General features: G+C 37.7%; 1 protein-coding gene across 3 annotated transcripts in view; it reads right to left on the reverse strand.

The window, feature by feature from the left end:
- Positions 1-25,620, reverse strand: part of RBM41 (RNA binding motif protein 41) — a 90,722-nt gene that overhangs the window by 59,455 nt on the left and 5,647 nt on the right. Inside the window, exon 5 of one of the 3 annotated variants that reach the window (XM_045570469.1) lies at positions 24,860-24,931. The exons of the other annotated variants lie outside the window; for them this stretch is intronic. Within the exon in view, the coding sequence (XP_045426425.1) occupies positions 24,860-24,931 (72 nt within the window). The remainder of the gene's footprint in view (positions 1-24,859; positions 24,932-25,620) is intronic. 3 annotated transcript variants of the gene reach the window in all.

The following is a 25,620-nucleotide window of genomic DNA, read 5'->3' on the forward strand; positions in this document are numbered from 1 at the left end:
AACACAAAATGCAACAACAGCCACATAATAGGAGTGCCAGAAGGATGGGAAACTGAACAATGAATAGAAAACCTGTTTGAAGAAATAATGACACAAAACTTCCCTGATATAGGGAAGAAAAAACTCACGCAAATCCAAGAAGCTCTAGAGTCCCAAACAAGATGAACCCCAAAAGACCATAACCAAGACACATTATAATTAAATTGACAAACACCAATGACAAAGTAAGAATATTAAAGGCTTAGAGAGAGAGAGAGAGAGAGAGAGAGAGAAAGAGAGAGAAAGAAAGTTACCTACAAAGGATCCCCCATTAGACTAGCAACTGATTTCTCAACAGAAACACATCAGGCCAGAAGAAAATGGAATGAAATAAACAAAGTCATGCAAAGCAAAGGTCTGAATCCAAGACCCTTACTGTACACAGCAAGTCTATCAATCAAAATTGAGGGTGAAATCAGGAACTTTACAGACAAGAAAGGACTAAGGGAGTTTATTACCACCAAACCAGCAAAGCAAGAATTGCTAAAGGGTCTGCTGTAAAAGGAAAAATATGAAGGAAAGGAGGAGCATAGGCATAAAAAATAAAAAAGGCGACAAACAAGTACTTATCAATAACTTTGATTGCAAATGGATTAAAAGCTCCAATCAAAAGACATGGAATAGCAGAGTGGATAAGAAAATATGACCCATATATCTGCTGTCTACAGGAAACTGACCTCAGAACAAAGGACTCACACAGACAGATGGTGAAGGGATGAAGAAAGGTTTTTAAGGCGAATGGAAATGAAAAAAAAAAAGAAAAAAAAAAAGAAGAAAAAAAAGAAAAAAAAGAAGAAAAAAAAAAGCTGGGGTAGCAATACTTATATCTGACAAATTAGACCTCAAAGTGAAGGCCATAACAAGGCTACTTCATAATACTAAAGGGAGCAATTCAAGAAGAAGGTATATCTCTGATAAACATATATGCACCCAATATAGGAACACCTAAATACATTAAAAAAAACAAAAAACTTTCACCACTCCTGTTCAATATAGTACTGCAAGTGCTAGCCATAGCGATCAGACAAGAAGAAGAAATAAGAGGCATCCAAATTAGAAAATAAGTAAAACTGTCCTTATTCGGAGATGACATGGTACTATATATAGAAAATCCCAAAGACTCCATCAAAAAACTACTAGACCTAATAAATAAATTTGTCAATGTAATAGGATACAAAATTAATACCTAGAAATCTATGGCCTTTTTATACACCAATAATGAACTTACAGAAAGAGAAACGAAAAAAAAAAAATATCACATTTACCGTTGCACCAGAAAAATTAAGATACCTAGGAATAAATTTAACTAAGGACGTAAAAGACCTGTACTCGCAAAACTTTAGGACATTGAAAAAAGAGATAGAGGAAGACATAAATAAATGGAAGAACACATCATATTCATGGATTGGTAGAATCAACATCATTAAAATGTCCATACTACCCAAAGTAATCTACAGATTCAATGCAATCCCCATTAAAATACCAATGGCATATTTCAAAGATCTAGAACAAACTCTGCAAAAATTCATCTGGAATTAAAAAAGACTCAAATAGCTGCAACATTCCTGAGAAAGAAGAACAAAGATGGAGGGATCAAAATACCCAATATCAAGCTGTACTACCAAGGCACGGTTCTCAAAACTGCCTGGTACTGGCACAAGAACAGACATAAAGACCAATGGAAGAGAACCGAGAACCCAGAAATCAACTGAATCCATTATGCTCAAGTAATATTTGACAAAGGAGGCAAGAGCATACAATGAAGTCAACAGTCTCTTTAATAAATGGTGCTGGAAAATTTTGACAGATACATGCAAAAAAAATGAAACCAGATCACCAACTTACACCATACACACACACACAGACACACACACACACACACACACACACACAAAAAAAAAAACCACCTCAAAATGGATAAAGGACTTGAATGTAAGATGGGAAACCATAAAAATCCTACAAGAATCCATAGGCAGCAAAATATCTTTACAGACAACTCCTAGGGCAATGGAAACTAAGGAGAAAATAAACAAATGAGACTACATCAAAATAAAAAGCTTCTGCACAGCAAAATATGTCATGAACAAAACAACAATAAAGCCCACTGCATGGCAGAAATATTTGCCAATGATATTTCCAATAAGGGCTTAATCTCCAACATTTACAGAAAACTCATACAACTTAACAAAAGGAAGATAAATGATCCAATCAAAACATGGTCAAAGGATGTAAATAGACTTTTCGAAAGAGGACATACAAAAGGCTGAGAGACATCTGAAAACATGCCCAAAGTCACTAATCAGCAGAAAGATGCAAATCAAAACAACAATAATGTACCATCTAACACCTGTCAGAATGGCTATATTCAACAAATCAAAAAATAACAAGTGCTGGTAAGGATGTGGAGAAAAAGGAACCCTCCTGCACTACTGATGGAAATGCAGACTGGTGCATCCACTGTGAAAAACAGTATGAAGTTTCTTCAAAAAACTAAAAATGGAACTTCCATTTGAACCAGTAATCCCAGTCTTAGAACTATATCTCAAGAAACCAGAAACGCCAATCAGAAAGGATATATGCAGCCCTATGTTCATAGCAGCACAATTTACAATAGCTAAGATTTGGAAACACTGTAAGTGCCCATCAGCAGATGAGTGGATTAATAAACTGTGGTACACACAATGGAATACTATGCTGTTATAAAAAAGAAGGAACTTTTAACATTTGCATCAACATGGATGGAACTGGAGAACATTATACTAAGTGAAATAAGTCAGTTAGAGAAAGATAAATATATCTTACTCATATGTGGGATATAATGATCAACATAATTTGATGAACAAGACTAGAATGATCTAGAGACAAATGGTAGGAGAGGGGGGGTTAGAGAGCAACCAAAAGACTTGTATGCATGCATATTAGCATAACCAATGAATACAGACATTGGGGCAACGGGGGCTTTCCTGGGGTGGGAATGGCTGGCGGGGAGTAGAGGTGTTCAATTAGGAAAAAAGGAGACATATGTAAAACTTTAGACAATTAAAAATATTGATTAAATACTTAAAAATAAGCCCTGAAACTCTAAAGCTCCTGGAAGAAAACATAGAGGAAAGGACTCTTGACACTGGTACTGGCAATGATTTATTGGAAACAACTCAAAAGCATAGGCAACAAAAGCAAAAACAGATAAGTAGGACTACATTACATTAAAAAGTTTCTGCATAGCAAAAGAGCATAAAAAGGCAACCTATAGAATGGGATAAAGTATTTGGAAACAATTTATCTGATAAGGAGTTAACATCCAAAACATCAAGGAAACTCTTACAGTTCAATGACATAAATACAAAATCTGATTTTAAAAAATGGGCAAAGTATGTGAATAGATGTATCTCCATAGAAGATATATAAATATCCAACAGGTATATGAAAAGATGTTCAGCTTCACTAATCATCAGGGAAATGAAATAAAAACCACAATGAGATTATGGTGTGACTATTAACAAAAGAAGTATAAGCAAAGATCTGGAAAAACTGGAAAACTTGTACACATTTTGGGGAATGTATAATGGCGAGACTGCTACAGAAAACAGTCTGAAAGTTCCATAGAAGATTAAAAACAAAAATACCATGTGATAAAGCCATTTTATTCCTAAGCATTTATCCAAAAGACACTAAGAAATCTCATTCACATATTCATTGCAGCACTGTTCACAATAGTCAAGATGTGGAAATAACCTAATGTCTGTAGATGGATGAACAACAACAACAAAAAAATTGGTATATACATGTATTAGATATTATTCAACCTTAAAAATAACTTAATCCTGCTATGTGACAATATAGATGAACCTTGAGGACATTATCCTAAGTGAAATAACCCAGTCAGAAAGAGAAAGATATTATATAATATCACTTATATGAGGTAGAAAAATAATCCCACACAAAGAAGCAGAAAGTATAATGCTGGTTACCAGGGGCTGCAGGAAAGGGAAAATAGAGAATTACTATCCAATGGTTATAAATTTTCAGTTATATAAGTTCTAGAGATCTGCTGTACAACATTGTATTTATAGTTTAAAATGCTGTATTGTACACTTAAAAGTTGTTAACAGGTAAATCTCATGTTAAGTTCTTACCACAATTTTATAAAAGAAAGAATAATAGAAAATGAGATGTCCATAGCAATCTTCACTAATTTCTAATTTCTGGATGAGCTTGAGGCTCTAAACTAGGGGTGTCGAACTCAATCAGAGAAGGGGCCAAAATCTAAAATCCAGCCTAAATCGCGGGCCGAATGGTTTACTGAACAGTCATAAACTGTCATTGTGATGGAAACGCAGCGGAGTGCAGTGATGACAGCGTGGTGCGGGCCACATTGCAAGGCCTGGCGGGACGGATTTGGCCCGCGGGCCTTGTGTTTGACACATGTGCTCTAAACAAGCAGAAAGTAAAGTCTAAGGAACAGCTGCAAACTATCTGCACTGAAAGAGTGACAACACACACACACACACACACACACACACACACACCCATGACCAAGGCTGGTAGGTTTTTGGTTCAAGGCATTTAAGGAAAACTCTCTCCAAGCAGACCAGTATGCTAACTGAACAGAGACTTTGGTGGCTGCACATGAGAAAAAATACAAAATTTACAAAATTGGCCCAGTAAAGTCATTAAACAAACAGCAACAACAAACCCTGGATGGGGGTAATTGGTGGATTCTCAAAGTTGTCACATTATATTATTTTAAACTAGTGCCCTGGTGCAGATTCATGCATATTGAAATAAAATTAATTAGAAGGTGGCCAGTGGGTGAGACTGGGCGAGATGGGCTAGACATGCCCTGGAGCCAACCTCCTGCCCTCCCCGCCCCCTCACCTGGCCAGCCAGCAGCACCTGGGGAAGCGCAAGGGCTTCAAGGGCATCTGCAGAGTAAGTGGTGTCCCTGTGGCAGGTGGGGTCCCTAGGCCTGGACTGCGGGGATTGGGCCAAAACAACATCCCCTAAGGGGTCGCAGATTGCGAGAGGGCAGTTCTTGGGTGATGCACCCTGTAATTGAGCTCTCTCTTCTCTGGTTCTGGGTGCGTCACCTGAGAACCACAGCTGCCAAGTTACCGCAGCTCAGCAGCTGCTGCACTGAGTGTCTGCCACCTGGGTCAGAGCGTCTGTCCCCTAGTGCAGTGTTTTTCAACCTTTTTTGGGCAAAGGCACACTTGTTTCATGAAAAAAATCACGAGGCACACCACCATTAGAAAATGTTAAAAAATTTAACTCTGTGCCTATACTGACTATATATAAAGTAATTCTCTTGAATAGGAATCAAATAAACACAAAGAAAGTATTTTATAATTACTTTATTATGAAATATTAAACAAAATAGTGAAAAATTATAAAATTCTTGTCTTGTCTGCACCTACGGCACACCAGGCAACATCTCGCGGCACACTAGTGTGCCGCGGAACAGCGGTTGAAAAACGCTGCCCTAGTGATCATTGCCCATCATAGCTACTGGTCAGATGGTTGGATAGTCAGATGTCTAATTTAAAACAAAAATTATAAGACCGTTACAAACTAGTATTTGTGTCCCTCTTCCTTAAAATTCATTTGTTGAAATTCTTCCCTCAAATGATGGTAACAGGGGGGGGGTGTCATTTTAGAGGTAATTAGGATTAGATGAGGTCATGAGGGTAGATCCCTCCAGAAATGGGATTACTATCCTGATAAGAGTCATTAGAGAGAGCTTCCTGCTTTCCGCTCTCTGCCACGTTAGGATCCAATAACAAGTCGGCAGGGTGCAACCTGGAAGAGGGCTCTCACCAGAACCTGATTATGCTGGAACCGTATACTTTTAGCCTCTAGAACTGTGAGAAATAAGTCTCTGTTTTTAATAAGTCACTCTATGGTACTTTGCTAAAACAGCCTGAGCTAAAATGTAGACCTTGGGGGGGGGGGGGGGGGGGAGGGGAGGGGAGTATGGCCCCAGACATAGGAAATTGATCAAAACTATCCTGAGGAAGCACATTTGACTTTTCAGGCAAAACTTTAAATCAGTTATTATAAGTTCTTCAAACAATCAAAGGAAATCATGTATAAAGAACTAAAAGAATGTTTCAAAATGGCTTGCCAAATAAGGAATAAAAACAAAAAGAAAGAAATTATAATAAAGAACCAAATAGATATTCTGGCATTGAAAAGTACAGAAACTAAAATAAAACAAACAAACAAACAAAAAAAAAAACCCACAAAAAAACACTGGATAGTCTCAATAGAAGATCTGAACTGACAGAAGAATCAGCAAACTTTGAGATAGGTTGATGACCTCATCTAAGAAAGACTGATCTGAGTAGTGGGGGGAAAATAATGATGAAAAAACAACAGGGACTCAGAAACCTATGGGAGACCATTGAGCATACTAGCATATGATACATAAGGGAAACCTCAGAAGAAGGAGAGGAAGGGAGCAAAAGAATATTTAAAGAATTAATGACTGAAAGCTTCCCCAAATTGATGGAAAAAATTAATTTACACATCATAGAATCTCTACAGACTTCAAGTAAGATAAACTGAAAGAGATTTACTTTAAATCTGTCCAAAGAAACACTTAGACATGTAGCCAAATTATCAAAAGAGACAGATGAAGAACAAATCTTGAAAGCAGAAAGAGATACAAAATTCATCATGGACAAGGAATCCTAAGATTAACAGCTAACTTCTCATCAGAAACTACAGGGATTAAAAGGCATATTTGATATGCTGAAAGAAAAAAATAACAGCCCAAAGTTGAATGTCCAGCCAAAAAGCTATATTTTAAAACTAAATGATAATTTAAAACATTGCAAGAAAAACAAAAACAGAGATATCATCCCTAAAACACCTGACCTATAAGAAAAACTATAAGGAGTTCTTCAGACTGAAATAAAAGTATACTATACAGTAACTCAAATACACACAAAGAAAGAATTACTAAAATTGACTACAGGATTCTCAAAATGGCAGAAAACTATGTGGAAGTTACATAGACACTATCCCAAAATAAGACTGAAAATAATAACTAAAACAGAATAACCACTCTGAAATTAACTGAAAACTAGCTGGAAAGAATCCTGATAACCAAGGATGGAAAGTGGAGACCGCATGGAGACTGATAGGAAGTGTGATGATGCAAAAGGGCTGGCCAGGCTCTCACAGACAGCAGGTGAAGACTGGAGGGATATTTCAGCTGTGGAGGGTTCCAACTGAGAACTCTGGGGTCTAAACCAAAGTTGGGCTCCCCAGCACAGAACACAAGAACTGAGAAAAGTGCTTACATAACATTTGGCTGTGAAAAGCAACAGAGTTGCTGTAAGCTATAGTGAGACAGCTGGAAATACAGGAACCATCTTAAAGGGCCAACACATAGCATTTCACATGCAGCCGCTCATTGTGGGATCCAGCAAAAGGAGGGCAGAGTGGATTGCAGCTGTGTGAGCAGAAGCCAGGATTGGAGGCTCTGGGGTTGGAGCTGGGAGGGCAGCAACCCCGATTTCCTATGCTGAGTCATTCCTTCTGGCAGTAGAGGACTTTTTCTCCTAAAGACTTTTGACAACCAAGTGGTTTTTGCCTGGGGAGAAGGAAATTACCCCACCCTGTTGGAAGACTTCTTGCCCACTTGTGGTTGATAGCCTGAGGCTAATCAAGTTTGATTATCAATGGAACTGCAGGCAGAGGCTGGTGTCTGGAGGCTTGGATTCTTTGCCTGATCTAATCTGGGGCGAGAGGCTACAAAAAGCAGTCCCTGGTGGCCAGCCTGGGCCTTTCCAAAGGCATCTAGCCCCAGCAGAGGGAACTATAAGCTATGGATTGCAGAAAGCTCCAAACAGGACACTCAGGGCCAGTCACAGTGTCTGACATTGTCCTGCACTAGACATTGGGACTCCTAGCACAGTGTTTCCCAACCTTCTCTCATGATGAGAATCACCTGGTGGAGTTGTTAAAACACAGATTCCTGAATCCCAACTAAGAAGTGCTAAACTAGAATTTTTGGGAACATATAGGTAAAATTGTATACTTAACTAGTGCTCTAAGACAGATTTTATATACAGAGCACTAAGTTAGGTATGCAATTTTACCTATATGTTCTCAAAAATTCTAGTTTAGCACTTCTTAGTTGGGATTCAGGAATCTGTGTTTTAACAACTCCACCAGGTGATTCTCATCATGAGAGAAGGTTGGGAAACACTATCCTAGCAGATTTGCCTAATACACAGACACAAACCCAAACATGTGGCCAAAATGGAAAGACAAAAAAACAAACAAAAAACCCCCCACAAAACAATAACAACAAACAAAAAACCCAAAATGAAAGAACAAGAGAATTCCCCAGAAGAAGAGCTAAATGAAATGGAGAAAGAAATGTATTAGACACAGAGTGAAGAATAAAGATGGTAAAGATGCTCAACAGCATGAGAAGATATAGTAATTAAGAAAAATGATATAGCACTAATAAAGAACACAGTGGGAGAAACACACAGCAGATTAGGAGAAGCTGAGGACTGCATCAGTGAATTAGAAGACAGGGCAGAAAAAAAACAAAAACAATGAGAAAACCAAAAAGAAAAAAATGGAAGGACACAAGGGAGTTGTGGGACAATATGAAATGTAACAATATTTGCATAATAGGTGTGCCAGAAGGTGAAGAAAGTGAGCAAGGGATAGAGAACATGTCTGTGGAAATAATGGCAGAAAACTTCCCTGAGGAAGCATCTTTGATTGTTTCCCAACCTGATGAAGAAAAAAGTCACACAAGTACAGGAGTCACAGAAAGTCACAAGCAAGAAGAACCCAAATAGGCCCACAACTAGACACATCATAATTAAAATTCCAAAATTAAAAAAACAAAACACAAAAAAACAGAGAATCTTAAAAGCAGAAAAAAAAAAAAAATCAATTTGTTACCTACAAAGGAGCTCCCCTAAGGCTGTCAGTTGATTTTTCATCAGAAACTCCATAGGCCAAAAGGAAATGGAATGAAGCACTCAAGGCAACAAAAAGCAGGGATCAGAAACCAAGATTACTATATCCAGCCAGGCTATCATTCTAAACAGATGGTGGAATAAAGAGTTTCCTAGACAAAAGAAAGGTCAAAGGAGTTTATTGCCACCAAATCAGCACCCCCAGAAATGCTAAAGGGACTGTTGTAATGAGGAGGGAGGGAGGGAGGAAAGGGGGGGGGGATTGAGAGAGAGAGAGAGAGAGAGAGAGAGAGAGAGAGAGAGAGCATGAGAGAGACATAGGCATTCAGAATTAAAGTGGCAACAAATAAGTACCTATCAATAATAACCTTAAAATTTAAATGGATTAAATGCTCTAATCAAAAGATATAGGGTAGCTAAATGGATACAAAAACATGACCGAATATATGCTATCTACAAGAGACCCATCTCAGAACAAAAGACTCACACAGGATGAGAGCAGGGATGGAAAAAAATTTTCCAGGAAAATGGAAAGAGAAAAAGCTGGGGTAGCAATACTCATATGTGACAAAATAGACTTTAAAATGAGGGCCATCACAAGAGATAATAAAGGTCACTACATCATACTAAAGGGATCCATCTAATAACCTTGGTGAACATATACGCACTAAATACAGGAGCACCTAAATATATTTAAAAACAAAAACAAAACAAAAAACTTCTAGTCTAACCAGTTTGGTTCTGTGGACAAAGCCTCAGCCCGCAGACTGAAGGGTCCCAGGTTTGATTCCGGTCATGGGCACATACCTTGGTTGTAGGCTCCCAGGCCTGGGGTTGGGGTGTGTGCAGGAAGCAATCAATTGATGTGTCCCTCTAACATTGATGTTTCTCTCTGATTCTCCCTCTCCCTTCCATTCTCTCAAAAAAAAAAAAAAAAAATCAATGGAAAAATATCCTTGGGTGAGGATTAACAGGAAATAAGCACGCGTGCGCGCACACACACACACACACACACACACACACACACACTTGTAGATTTTAAGTGAGAGACCTACAGCAATACATTCATAGGGGACTTTTAACACCCTGCTGATGTCACTGGAAATCATCAAGATAAAAACTTAACAAGGAAACAGAGACTCCAAATGACACACTAGATTAGGTGAATTTAATTGACACATATAGAACATTTCACCCCAAAGCTGCAGAATGCACATTCTTCTCAAGTACACAGAAGTCATTCTCAAAAAAAGGCCACAGATGTTAGGATACAACACAAGGCTCTACAAGTTGAAGGAACCTGAAGTCATATCAAGCATCTTCTCAGATCACAAAGGAACAAAATTAGAAATCAACTACAGTAAAAACATTAAAACACATGGAGGCTACATAGCATGTTATTAAACAACTAGAGGCCTGGTGCACAAAATTCGTGCACAGGTGGGAGGGGTCCCCTCAGCCTAGACTGCACCCTTTCCAATCCAGGACCCCTCGGGGGATGTCCCTGGGATCAGGCCTAAACTTGCAGTTGGACATCCCTCTCACAATCTGGGACCACTGGCTCCTAACTGCTCACCTGCCTGCCTGCCTGATAGCTCCTAACTGCCCCCCCAAACACACAAGCCTGATCACCCTTAACTGCCTCTGCCTGCTGGGCTGGTCACCCCTCACTTGCCCCCTCTGCTAGCCTAGTCACCCCACATGGCCTTCTGTTCAGTCATTTGGTTGCCCATCACTGCTCAGTCATTTGGTTGCCCCCTCTGTTAGCCTGATCACCCCACGCAACCTGCTGTTCAGTCATTTGGTTGTCCCTCACTAACACCCCTGCCGACCTTGTCACCCCACACAACCTGCTGTTCTGTCATTACTGTGAGGGCATCCTGAGCAATTTGCATATTACCCTTTTACTAGTATAGATGAATGGGTTATTTATGAGATAAAGAAAGAAATAAAAAACATCCTGGAAACTAATGAAAATGATCACACAACAACCCAAAATCTATGGGACACAGTAAAAGCAGTCCTGAGAGGGAAGTTTATATAGCACTACAGGCCTACTTCAAGAAACAAGAAAAATTAATCATAAATTATATAACCATACATCTTAAAGAATTAGAAAGAGAACAACAAGAAAAGCCCAAAATAATGAAGGAAATAATAAAGATTAGAGCAGAAATAAATGACATAGTGGCTAAAAAATATATTTAAAAAATCAATGAAACCAAGAGGCTAAAAAATATATTTAAAAAATCCATGAAACCAAGAGCTGGTTCTTTGAAAAGGTAAGGTAAACCATATTGAATATTTCAATATGGCCAAAGGAGTTTATCTGTTGGCCAGACTCATCAAGAAACAAAGAGAGAGGACCCAAATAAGCAAAATCAGAAACAAAAGAGGTGAAGTAACAAGTGACACCACAGAAATACAAAGGAATATAAGAAAATACTATGAACAACTGCATGCCAATAAGCTGGTAAATGTGGATGAAATGGACAAATCTCCCCCCCAAAAATACAATTTTCCAAAACTGAATCAGAAAGAATCAGAAAATCTAAATAGGCCAATAACCACCTATGAAATAGAAGCAGTAGTAATAATAATTATTAAAAAAAACAGAAACAAAACAAAAAAAAAACTCCCAGCAAACAAAAACTATGGTCCAGACGAATTCACAGGGGAGTTCTCTAACCTCTTTTTATGGGACCAGCATTATCCTAATTTCAAAACCAGATAAAGACACTACAAAAAAAAGAGAACTATAGGCCAATAAAACCTGATCAACACAGATGCTAAAATCCTCAAAAAATATTAGCAAATCAGATCCAGCAATATATTAAAAAGATCATACACCATGACAAAACAGGATTTATTCCAGAGGTTCAAGGCTGGTACAATATTCACAAATCAATAACTGTGTGACATCAAGTAAACAAATTGAAAGACAAAAATCACATGATAATATCAATTTGTGCAGAAAAAGCATTTTTAGAAAAAAATTCAACACCTATTTTTCATAAGACCTCTCAGCAAATTGGAATAGAGGGATCATATCTCAACATAATAAAGGCCATATATAACAAACCTACCGACATCATACTCAATGTGCAAAATTATAACCATTTCCCCTAAGAACAGGAACAAGACAGGATGTCTGCTTTCACCACAGTCATTAAATATAGTACTGGAAATCCTAGCCACAGCAATCAGACAATAATAAGAAACAGAAGGCATCCAAATTGGAAAGGAAGAAGTACAACTGTCATTATTTGCAGATGACACAATGTTGTACAAAGAAAACCCTAAAGATTCCACCAAAAACTACTACAGTTAATAAAGGAATTCAGCCATGTAACAGTATACAAAATTAACACTCAGAAATCAATGGCATTTTTACGTACCAAAAATGAATTCTCAGAAAGGGAAAAGAAACAATCCCATTGACTATTTCAACAAAAAAATTAAGACACCCAGGAATAAACTAACCAAGGATATAAAAGCCTTGTACTTGGAAAATTACAGGGCATTGAAAATAGAGATAGAGGACAGTTAAATCCGGCAGGAGCAGTAGGGGCTGGCAGACCAGGCTCTCTTGGACAGGGAGAGACTACCACTGCTGTGGGTACTTCCCAAACTGTGGGACTCGGGCAGGGAGCCTACACCATCTTGAAGGGGAGAGTGGCCTTTTCTAGGAACTCATCAGCACCACCACCCAGGCAGGCCATGGATACTGCCCGTGACCCAGCAGCCACTCCAGCCAAAATGCTGTTGCCCCACCCACAGACCCATGGACCCTGTGATCTCCACCTGCAAAGGTGCACACTCCCACAGCAGTGAGTCCGACTTCACCCTCCCCGACTTCCAGATAGCACAGTCACACACGTTTCCAGTGCATAGGCCTCCAGGGCACACCACTCCACACCACTCTTGAGAGCCACTGTGAGCCCCCACTGGGTGTGATTTTGTACACACAAGGGTGGCACTGCCCTGCAGTAGAAATTCTGAATTCACTCTACCTGAATAACTGACCACAGACCCCCAGCTGCGCAACTTCAGTGCCAGGGTCCCTCAGAGTGTGTCAGAGCTTTGCACCTGCAAATACACGGCCACAGTCATGCATTTCCAGCAAGCAGGCCCCCTGAGCTCATCTATCCACAGGGCACTCGTGGGAGCCGATGCAATCTTGGACTAACAGGTATGCACTCCCCCAGCAGTAGAAATTCTGAATTCACTCATTCTGGATACCTGCCTATAGACACCTCGATTGTGTTGTTTCAGTGCCAGGGTCCTTCAGAGTGCTTCAGTGTACCACATTAGCAAACGCACCACAGGTGCCCTTATGAGTTGCCACTGGGAGTGTGCATATCCAATCACAGATGCAGCAGCAAAAACTGAGTCTTCCCACCCCACAGCTGCAGAACTCTGGAAACTACAGGCACACAATTTTCCAGCATGCAGGGCTCCCAAACCCAATGCTCCACAGGCAGCCCTTGGGTGCCACTGTGAGCCCCGCTGGGTGTGCACTTATACAAACAGGGACACACTGCTGGGCTGTAGAAAATCTGAATTCCCTCTTCTGGGATACCTACCCAAAACACTGCAATCTCGAGGCTTCAGTGCCAGATAACTTCATAATGCCTCAGTATACCCTGCTGGCAAATGCACCATGGGTGCCACTGTGAGCTGCCACTGGGGGTTTCGTGTATCCAAGCACAGAGGCAGCAACAAAAGCTGAGTCTGCCCACCCCAAAACTACAGAACTCTGTAAACCACAGTCACACCTTTCCAGAGCACAGGCTTCCTGAACCCTATCACCCTAAAAGAAAGCTCTTGGGTGTCACTGTCAGTTTCTGCTGGGCATGTATGAGTTCAACCAAGGGCCCAAGATTGAAAAAATTGGGACACCCCCCTCCATGGCTGCTGACTTCTAGACACCAAGCCTTTCCAGCTTGCAGGCCTTCAACAAGAGAACACCAATAGCTTAAGTAAGGAACTACGCTAGATTACCAAGCCCAGGAGACCTGGGATATCACACCAGTAGCACACCAAAAGAACTTGGGTAGCAAAACAATCGGATCTACAATTAAAACGTTACAACAAAACATGGGAAGACAAAAAAGCAATCCCCAATGGAAGAAAAAGAGGAATCATCATAAAGGGGTTTAAATGAAATTAAGGCAAGTAACTTGTCAGAGAAAGAATTCAAAGTAATGGTTATAAGGATGCTCAAATGGCAGGATGACAAATACACACAACTCAATGACACACACAACTCAAGGATAATTATAAGGAGCTGAATGAGAATGTCACCAACATGAAAAGGAACCAAGAGGAAATGAAGAATAACATAGCTGCAATAAAGAACACAATGGAAGCTGAAACCGGTTTGGCTCAGCGGTAGAGCGTCGGTATGCGGACTGAAAGGTCCCAGGTTCGATTCCAGTCAAGGGCATGTACGTTGGTTGTGGGCACATCCCCGGTAGGGGGTGTGCAAGAGGCAGCTGGTCGATGTTTCTCTCTCATCGATGTTTCTAGCTCTCTCTCTCCCTTCCTCCCTGTGAAAAATCAATAAAATATATTTTTTAAAAAAGAACACAATGGAAGGCCTAAACAGAAGAATAGAAGAGGCTGAGGACCACATCAGCAAATTATCATAGAATACAAGGCAGGAAAATACAAAGAGAGCCTAAGGGAGCTTTGGGACAACACAAAATGAAACAACATTCACATAATAGGCATACCAGGAGGAGAAAAATAGAAGCAAGGAAAAGAAAACCTGTTTGAAGAAATAATGACACAAAACTTCGCTGATATTGGCAAAAAAACAAACAAAAAAAAAACCAAACACACACACACAAAAACAACAACAAAAACACCCAAAAAACTATGCAGGTCCAAGAAGCACACAGATTCCCAAAGAAGATGAACCCTAAAAGACCAACACCAAGACACATCATAATTAAATTGAAAACACCAATGACAAAGTAAGAATCTTAAAGGCTGCCAGAGACAGAAAGTTACCTACAAGGGATCCCCTATTAGAATATCAACGGATTTCTCAACAGAAACACACCAAGCCAGAATGGAATAAAACATACAAAATGATGCAAAGCAAGGGACTGAATCCAAGAATACAATACCCAGTAAGGAAGGCTCAGTTTTTGCTGCTGCGTCTGTAATTGGATACATTCAAAATTAAAGGTGGAATCAGGAGCTTCACAGATAAAAAAGGGCTAAGAGAGTTTATTACCACTAAGCCAGCAATGCAAGAAATGCTAAAGAGTGCTGTAAAAAGATGAAATAGAAAGGCAAGAAGAAAGACAAACATTAGAAAAAAAAATGATGACAAGTACTTATCAATAATAACATTAAATGTAAATGGATTAAATACTCCAATCAAAAGACACAGGGTAGCTGACTGGATAAGAAAACATGACCCATATATTTTCTGTCTGCAAGAGAACCACCTCAAAAGAAAGGATTCACACAGACTGAGTAAAGGGATGGGAAAAAATTTTTTTCAGGCAAATGGAAATGAGAACAAAGCTTGGGTTCCAATACTTATAGCTGACAAAATAGACCTAAAAGTAAAAGCCATAACAATAGATAAAGAAATCCATTACATAAGCTAAAAGAAGCAATTCATCAAGAAGATATAACTCTGGTAAACATATATGTACCCAATACAGGAGCACCCAAATACATAAAACAACTTCTGGAGGATATCAAGGGAGAGACTGATAGAAATACAGTCATTGTAGGGGACATTAATACCCCACTGACACCACTGGATAAATCCTCTAAATAAAAAATCAAAAAGAAACAGCAATCCTAAATGAATAACTAGATCAGATGGTCTTAATTGACATCTTCAGAATATTTCACCCAAAAGTTACAGAATATACATTCTTCTCCAGAGCACATGAGACATTTTCAAAGATAGACCACATATTAGGACACAGGCAAAGTCTCTTCAAATTCAAAAGGATAGAAATCATATGCATCTTCTCAGATCACAATGGTATAAAACTAGAAATCAACTATTATAAAAACAATAAAAAAACAACAACAAACACTTGGAGGCTAAATAGCATGCTATTCAACAATGATTGGGTTACCAAAGAGATCAAAGAAAAAATGAAAAGCATCCTGGAAACAAATGACAATGCAAACACAACAATCCAAAATCTATGGGACACAGTTAAAGCAGTCCAGAGAGGGAAGTTCATAGCTCTACAGACCTGCCTCAAAATGAAGGAAAACTGGTAATAAAATTATCTAACCTTGCAACTTAAAGAATTAGAAAGACAGCAACAAGAAAAGCCCACAGAATCCAGAAAGAAGGAAATAATAAAGACCAGAGCAGTAATAAATGACATAGAGACGGGGGTGGGGTGGGGGGTGGGGGAAATACAAAAGATCAATGAAATCAAGAGCTGGTTCTTTGAAAGGATAAACAACATTGATGAACCTCCAGCCAAGCTCATCAAGAAGCAAAGAGAGAGGACCCAAATAAACAAAAACAAATGAAAGACGTGATGTAATAACTGACCCCACAGATATACAAAGGATTGTAAAAAAAAATACTACAAACAAGTCTACTCCAACAAACTGGACAACCTCAACAAAATGGACACATTCCTAAAAAAAAAAATAAAACAAAAAAAACACACAAAAAAAACACAACCTTCCAAAAGTCAATCAGGAAGAATTAAAAAACCTGAATAGACTGATAACTACTGATAAAATTAAAACAGTAATTAAAAAGCTTCCAGCAAACAAAAGCCCTGGATCAGATGGCTTCACAGGGGAGTTTTACTGAACATTCAAAGAAGAACTAAAGCCAATCATTATCAGACCATTCCAAAAAATCCAAGAGGAAAGCACATTCCCAAACTCTTTCTTTGAAGCCAGATTACTCTAATCCCAAAACCAAATAAAGACACCACAGAGAAAGAGAATTACAGGCCAATATCCCTGATGAACATAAATGCTAAAATCCCCAACAAAATTCTAGCAAAATGGATCCAGCATTACATTAGAAAGATCATACACCATGACCAAGTAGGATTTGTTCCAGGGGTGCAAGGTTGGTACAATATCCGCAAATCAATAAATGTGATACATCACATAAACAAATTGATAGACAAAAAAAAATCACATAATCATATAAATTGATGCAGAAAAGGCATTTGACAAAGTCCAACACCCTTTTCTGATAAAAATGCTCAGCAGGGTGGGAATAGAAGGATCATACCTCAACATAATAAAAGCCTTATATGACAAACCTACAGCCAGCATCATACTCAATGGGCAAAAACTAAAACCATTTCGCCAAAGAACAGGAACAAGACAGGGATGCCCGCTTTCACCACTCCTGTTCAACATAGTGCTGGGAAGTGCTAGCCAAGCTATCAGACAAGAAGAAATAAGAAGCATCCAAATAGGAAAAGAAGAAGTAAAATTGTCATTATTTGCAGATGACATAATACTGTACATAGAAAACCATAAAGACTCCATAAAAAAATTATTAGACTTAATAAATGAATTAGGCAATGTAGCAGGATACAAAATTAATGCCAAGAAATCTATGGCATTTTTATACACCAATAGTGAACTTACAAAAAGAGATTAAGAAAAACAATCCTATTTACTGTTGCACAAAAATAAATGAGATACCTAGGAATAAACTTAACTAAGGAGGTAAAAGACCACTACTCAGAAAACTACAGGATGTTGTAAAAAGATAGAGGAAGTCATAAACAGATAAAAGAACATACCGTGTTCATGGACTGGTAAAATCAACATAATTAAAATATCCATACTACCCAAAGCAATTTAAAGATTCAATGCACTCCCCATTAAAATTCCAACAGCATATTTCATAGACCTAGAAAGAACTCTCCAAAAATTCATCTGGATTAAAAAACAAACAAACAAACAAAAAATCGAATAGCTGCAGCTGCAGAGATCCTGAGAAAGAAGAACAAAGTAGGAGGGATCTCAACACCAGGTATCAAGCTATATTACAAAGCCACTGTTCTCAAAACTGCCTGGTAGTGGTACAAGAATAGACAGATAGACCAATGGAATAAAATAGAGAATCTAGAAATCGACCCAAACCACCGTGCTCAATTAACATTTGACAAAGGAGACAAGACAGTCTCTTCAATAAATGGTGCTGGAAAATTTGGTCAGACACATGCAAAAAAATAAAAAAAATTAAATTAAATTAAAAATAGACCACCAACTTGTACCATACACAAAAATAAACTCAAAATGGATAAAAGACTTAAATATAAGACGGGAAACCATAAAAATATTAGAGGAATTCACAGGCAGCAAAATCTGAGATATATGCCAAAGAAATATCTTTACTGACACAGCTCCTAGGGCAATGGAAACTAAAGAGAAAATTAACAAATGGGACTATATCAAAATAAAAAGCTTCTGCACAGCAAAAGAAACACCATCAACAAAACAACAAGAAAACCTACTGCATGGTAAAACATATTTGCCAACAATATCTCCAATAAGGGTTTAATCGCCAACATTTATAGGGAACTCATATAATTTAACAAAAGGAAGACAAACAACATAATCAAAAAATGGGCAACGGACCTAAATAGACACTTCTCGAAAGAAGACATAAGGAAGGCCAAGAGACATATGAAAATATGCTCAAAGTCACTAATCACCCAAGAGATGCAAATCAAAACGACAATGAGGTGCCATCTCACATCTGTCAGAATGGTTGTCATCAACAAATCAACAAATTACAAGTGCTGGTGAGGATACGGAGAAAAAGGAACCCTCATGCACTGCTGGTGGGAATTCAGACTGGTGCAGCCACTGTGAAGACCAGTATGTAGTTTCTTCAAAAAACCAAAAATGGAACTTCCACTTGAACCAGTGATCCCACTTCTAGGAATATATCCCAAGAAAATAGAAATACCATTCAGAAAGGATATATGCAGCTCTATGTTCATATCAGCACAATTTATCATAGCTAAGATTTGGAAACAGCCTAAGTACCCATCAGCAGATGAGTGGATTAAAAAACTGTGGTACATCTACACAATGGAATATTATGTTGCCATAAAAAAAGGAACTCCTACCATTTGCAATATCATGGATGGACCTTGAGAGCATTATGCTAAGTGAAATAAGTCCGTCAGAGAAAGAAAAATATCACATGATCTCACTCATTTGTGGATTATAATGAACAACATAAACTGATGAACAAAAACAGATCTAGAGGCAGAGAAGCATCATTCATATGCTCAAACCTCAGAGGGAAGGTAGGGGTGGGTGGGGTAAAAGGGAGATCAACCAAAGCACTTGTATGCATGCATATAAGCATAACCAATGGACATAGACACCAAGGGGGTGAGGGCATAATTGCGGGAGTGGGGTGGTAGAGGACAATGGGGAGATAAGGACACATTTATAATACCTTAATAAAGAAAAAAATGGGGGGGGGGGGGGAGAGAAAATAGAGATAGAGGAAGATATAAACAAATGGAACTATATACCGTGTTCATGGACAGATAGAATTAACATCATTAAAAGGTCAATACTACCCAAAGCAATCTACAAATTCAATGCAATTCCTATTAAAATGCCACCAGCATATTTCTCAGATCTAGAACAATACTCCAAAAACTTATATAGAACCAATAAAGACCCCAAATAAGCAGGACAATCTTGAGAAAGAAGAAGAAACGTGCGGGGGGAGGGGGAATCACAATACCAGATATCAAGGTACACTACAAAGCTATTGTAATCAAAACAGGCTGGTACTGGCACAAGAACAGGCATATAGATTAATGGAACAGAACAGAAACCCCAGACACTCAGTATGTGACAAAAGGAGGCAAGAACATACAATAGAATAAATACAGCCTCTTCTATAAATGATGTTGGGAAAATTAGGCAGATACATAAAAATAAAAAAAAAAGAAAGAAAGAAAAAAAAAAAAAGAAACTAGACCACCAACTTATACTGTACAAATAATAAACTCAAATTTATAAAAGACTTAAACATAAGCCATGAAACCATAAAAATCCTGGAAGAAACCACAAGCAGCAAAATCTCAGATATCGCTCACAATATGTTTGTGGATATATCTCCTAGTGAAAAGGAAACTAAGGAGAAAATATGTGGAACTACATCAACATAAAAAGCTTCTGCCAAAGAAACCATCAATAAAATGAAAAAGGATCCCACTGCATGGGAGAACATACTTTCCAATGATTCACATGATAAGGGGTTAATTTCCAATATATACAGGGAACTCATACAACTTAACAAAAGGAAGACAAACAATTCAATTAAAAAATGGAATGGGTAAAGGATCTAAATAGACACTTCTCCAAAGCAGACATACAGATGGCCAAGAGATATATGAAAAAATGGTGGAAGCCACTGATCATCAGAGAGATGCAAATTAAAACAACAATGAGGTATCACTTCATACCTGTCAGAATGGCTACCATCAATAAATCAACAAATGACAAGTGCTGGTGAGGGTGTAGAGAAAAGGGAACCTTAGAACACTGCTGGTGGGAATGCAGACTAGCGCAGTTTCCTCAAAAAATTAAATATGGATCTGCCATTTGATCCAGTGATCCCACTTCTAGGGATAAAGAGACCAGAAATACCAATCAGAAAGAAAGTATGCACTCCTATGTTCATAGCAGGACAATTTATAACAGCTACGATCTGGAAACAGCCCAAGTTCCCATCAATAGACAAGTGGATAAAAAAGCTGTGATACATTTACACCATGGAACACTGATTGGTTGCCTCCCATATACATCCCAACCAGGGATTGAATCTGCAACCTAGGTATATGCCCGACTGGGAATCGAACTCGCAATCTTTTGGTGTACAGGATGATGCTTCATAACTGAGCCACAGTGGCCAGGGCAATGTCCTTCTATTATTGATTTCTAATTTCATTCCACTGTGAATGGAAGTGGTTAGAATGGACATTCTTGCCTTATTCCTGATATTGGGGGAAATTTTCAATCTTCCACCATTAATTATGATGCTCATCATTAATACAAACATATAGCCAGATTTCTGATAAAAATGCAAAGGCAAGTAAATGGAGAAAGAATACTCTTTTCAACAAGCACTAGAACAATTGGATATACATAGGCAAAAAAGTAAACCTCAACCTAAACCTCACACCTTATATAAAGTAAATATGGATTACAGATCTAAATGAAAAATATACAGCTATAAAACCGTTATAAGAAAACCAAGGAAAAAATATTTTTCGTAATCTGGTATTAGAAAAAGACTTCTTAGGCATATGAAAAACAAGCCACCATCCATGAGAGAAAAAATTTGATAAACTGGAATGTACCAAAATTTAAAATATTTGCTGAGGCAAAAATATTTGTACACTGAAAACTACAGAATGTTGCTGAAAGAAATTAAAGACACAAATAAATGTAAAGACATCCCATGTTCATGGATTGAACACTTAATATCTTTAAGATATCAATATTACCCAAAGTGATCTATAGGTTCAATATAATCTCTACCAAAACCCCAATGACAATTTTTGCAGAAATAGGAAAAGCTATCCTAAAATTCGTATGTATTTCAAGGGACCACAAATAATGAAAACAATTTAAAAATATATATATTTTATTGATTTTTTACAGAGAGGATGAGAGAGAGATAGAGAGTTAGAAACATCGATGAGAGAGAATCACCGATCAGCTGCCTCCTGCATACTCCCCACGGGGAACATGCCCGCAACCAAGGTACATGCCCTTGACTGGAATCGAACATGGGACCTTTTAGTCCACAGGCTGACGCTCTATCCACTGAGCCAAACCTGTTTTGGCATGAAAACAATTTTTAATAAGAACAAAATCATTGATTTAAAATCTACAGTAATTAAAACAGTGTGGCACTGGCATAAAGACAGAAATATAAACTAACGGAATAGAACGGAGAACCTCTCATATTATGGTCAAATGATTCTCAGAGAGGGTGCTAAGTCCATTTAATGGGGGAAGGACAGTCTTCAACAAGTAGTACTAGTAAAACTAAATACCAACATTTTAAAAATCAAGTTGGACCCCTTATCTTATACCATATACAAAAAGTAACTCAAAATGGACTAAAGACCTAAATGTAAGAGCTAAAAATATAAAGCTCTCAGAAAATAATAGATGAGAAAAGCTTTATGACATTAGATTTGGTAGTTATTATATTTACTGGATAAGACAGCAAAAACACAAGTAAAAAAAGAAAAAATTGAGAAACTGGACTTCATAAAAAATAAAAACTTTTTTGCATCAGAGGATACTATCAACAGAGAGAGAAAGAAGGCAACCCAAGGAACTGGAGAAAGTATAGGCAAATCATAAATCTGATAAAGGATCAATGTCCAGAATATATAAAGAATGCCTACAACACAACAACAAATAAACAAACAACCTATTTAAAAAATAGCAAAGGACTTAGTCATTTCTCCAAAGATATACAAATGTCCAAAAAGCACATGAAAAGATGACCAACATCACTAGTCATTAGGGAAATGCAAATCAAAACTATAAGGAACCCAGCTGGTGTGGCTCAATGGTTGAGCATCGACCTATGAACCAGGAGATCATAATTCGATTCCTGGTCAGGGCACATGTCTGGGTTGTGGGCTTGATCCCTGGTAGGTGGTGTGCAGGAGGCAGCCAATCAATGATTCTCTCTCATCACTGATGTTTCTTTCTCTCCCTCTCCTTTCCTCTCTGAAAACAATAAAACTATATATTTTTAAAAACTACAAGGAAATACCACTTCACACACATTAGGATGGTTAGTCTAAAAAAATAAATAAAAGAAAATAAGTGTTGGCGAGGGTATAGAGAAACTGGAATTCTTGTACATTGCTGGTGGGAAGGTAAAATGATATAGCCTCTATGGAAACCAGTGGTGATTACTCAAAAGATTAAATAAACATAGAATTACAATATGATTCAGCAATTCTACTTCTGGGTATTTACTCAACAGAATGGAGAGCAGCTACTTCAACAGATACTTATACATCCAGGTTCATAGCAGCATTATTCACAATAGTCAAAAGGTAGAAGCAAAACAAGTGTCTATTGACAGATGAATAGATTAAAAAAATTAATATATCCATACAATGGATTATTATTTAGCCTTAAAAAAGAAGGAAATTCTGACATATGCTACAACATGAATAATCTCGAGGACATTATGCAAAGTGAAAAAAGGACAAATACTGTATAATCCCACTTACATGAGGTACCTAGTGTAGTCAATTCATAGAGACAGAAAGAACAGTGGTTGCCAGGGGCTGAGGAGAGGGGAGAAAGGAGAGTTAGTGTTTAATGGGTACACAGTTTCACTTTGAGAAGATGAAAAAGTTGTGTAGATGGATAGTGGTGAATGTTGCAGAACAATGTGAATATACTTAATGCCACAGAACTGAACACTTAAAAAAGGTTAAAACAGTCCATTTTAGTAAGGTATATTTTACCACAATAAAAATTTTGTACTACAGAAGACAGTGTTAAAAGAATGAAAAGACATACTACATATTGGGATAAAATATTTGCAAATCAGATACACAACAAAGAATTGTGTTTAGAATATATAAAGAACTCTCACAAGTGATCAGGAAGAAAATAAACAGCCCAATTAAAAAAACAGCCAAAGAACTGAACAGACACATCAGCAAACAGGATATAAGGATGGCAAATAAGCATATGAAAAGATGTTCAACATCATTAGCCACTAAGGAAATGCAAATTAAAACTACAATGAGATACCATTTCACAGCTAATAGAATAACTAAAATAAGTACCAACAATACCAAATGCTGACAAAGATGCAGAACAACTGGAACTCTCATACATTGCTGGTGGGAATGCAAAATGATTCAGCCACTCTGGAAAATGGTTTGGCAGGTTCTTATAAAGTTAAACAAACACTTACCATATGACCCAGTAATCCCACTCTTAGATATTTTACCTTGGAAAAATAAAAATTTTATGTTCACACAAAAACCTGCACAAGAATGTTCATATCAGTATTATTCATAATCACCATAACCTGAAAACAGCTCAAATACACTTCAATGGGAGAATGGATAAACAAACTTTGGAACATCTATACAATGGAACACTACTCAGCAAAATGAATTGATACACACAACTTGAATTAATTTCAAAGGCATTATGTTGAATGAAAGAAGCTACTCTCAAAAGATTACATATCTTGTGATCCATTTGCATGAACATTCTCTAAAACACAAAACTACAGTGATGGAAAACAGATCAGTGATTGCCAGAGATTATGGGTGGAGTTGGGGTGACTACCAATGGTCAGTATGAAGAAGTTTTAGGGTGATGGAGCTGTTCTTTATCCTGACTGTGGTGGTGATTACATGAATCTACATGATAAACATGCTTTACAATTCACAGAATTGTACACCCCTCAAAAATCATTGTAAGTTCATTTAAAAAATAAAATATTAGCTATTATATTATCATCATCATCATCAATATTTATACTTTACTGAATAATAAAAATATTCAGAATTACTTGTGAAATAAGATGTAAAAAATATTAAAGTTGTTTTATGTCTGGTACAATAACTTAAAGGTATAGAGAAAAAGCTCAACAACACTAAATGTAAAAGCTTTACAACTTCTTCTAGCTCCTCTCTTTAATATTCTATATAAGAATAATATGCTCCCTCTGGATAATTTCCTATAAACATTGTCATATATCAGATATGGAATTAAATAAGCACTCAACTTAGAAGTCTGGGACCCTAGGTTACATTCCTAAATCTAACACTGTAAGAAAACTCTCAACTTGCCTTTTGTGCCTAATTTTATCTTCCTCTTCATTGAGGTCATGTACTTGTCTGCACTTGTCTTTTTGTGGTATGCTGTGAAGGTTTAAAGCAAGGAGTTTCAAAGATAGGAAACAGAACAGATTTATATACTACCCACCCACCCCCAAATAACAGGCACTGCTCTGATTCACATGTATTACCTCAATCTTCTGAACAATCCTACTATATAGCTACTATTAATATTGTCACTTTACAAACAAAGAAACTGAAGGACAGAGTGATAACTTGCCCAAAATCTTATAGCACCAGAATTAAGTGGGGCACCAGAATTTTCCGAGTCTGCCTCCAGGACTCTGCCTCTAGAACCTATATTCTTAATCAGTATGTATTAACGCCTCTCTACAAAAGGCTATTCATTTGTTCTTTTCTTCCTTCACCACTGCTCTTCCATGTCTATGGTATCTAACAAACCATTCATTCATTCTCATGGCTTTACTTCTGATCTAAGCATAGATGATTCCCAATTCTATCTAGTTCTGACCTCTCCCTTGAGCTTCACTGTTGCATTTCTAACTGCCTCCTCAATATCTGCATTAATGAACCTGCCATTCTCACTAATTCAACATGTTCAAAATCAAAGTCACTATTTTCCTCAAAATTTCCCCATAAAAGCTTTCTTAATTTTGACAAGTCACACAGCCTTGAACCATCTGAATTATCTTTGATACACTTTTCTCTATTGACTGTCCTCCTTCAGCCTCAGTCAACAAGTTTTACCAATC

This window comes from Pipistrellus kuhlii, unplaced genomic scaffold (genome assembly GCF_014108245.1).
Source record: "Pipistrellus kuhlii isolate mPipKuh1 unplaced genomic scaffold, mPipKuh1.p scaffold_m20_p_33, whole genome shotgun sequence".
NCBI lineage: Eukaryota > Metazoa > Chordata > Mammalia > Chiroptera > Vespertilionidae > Pipistrellus > Pipistrellus kuhlii.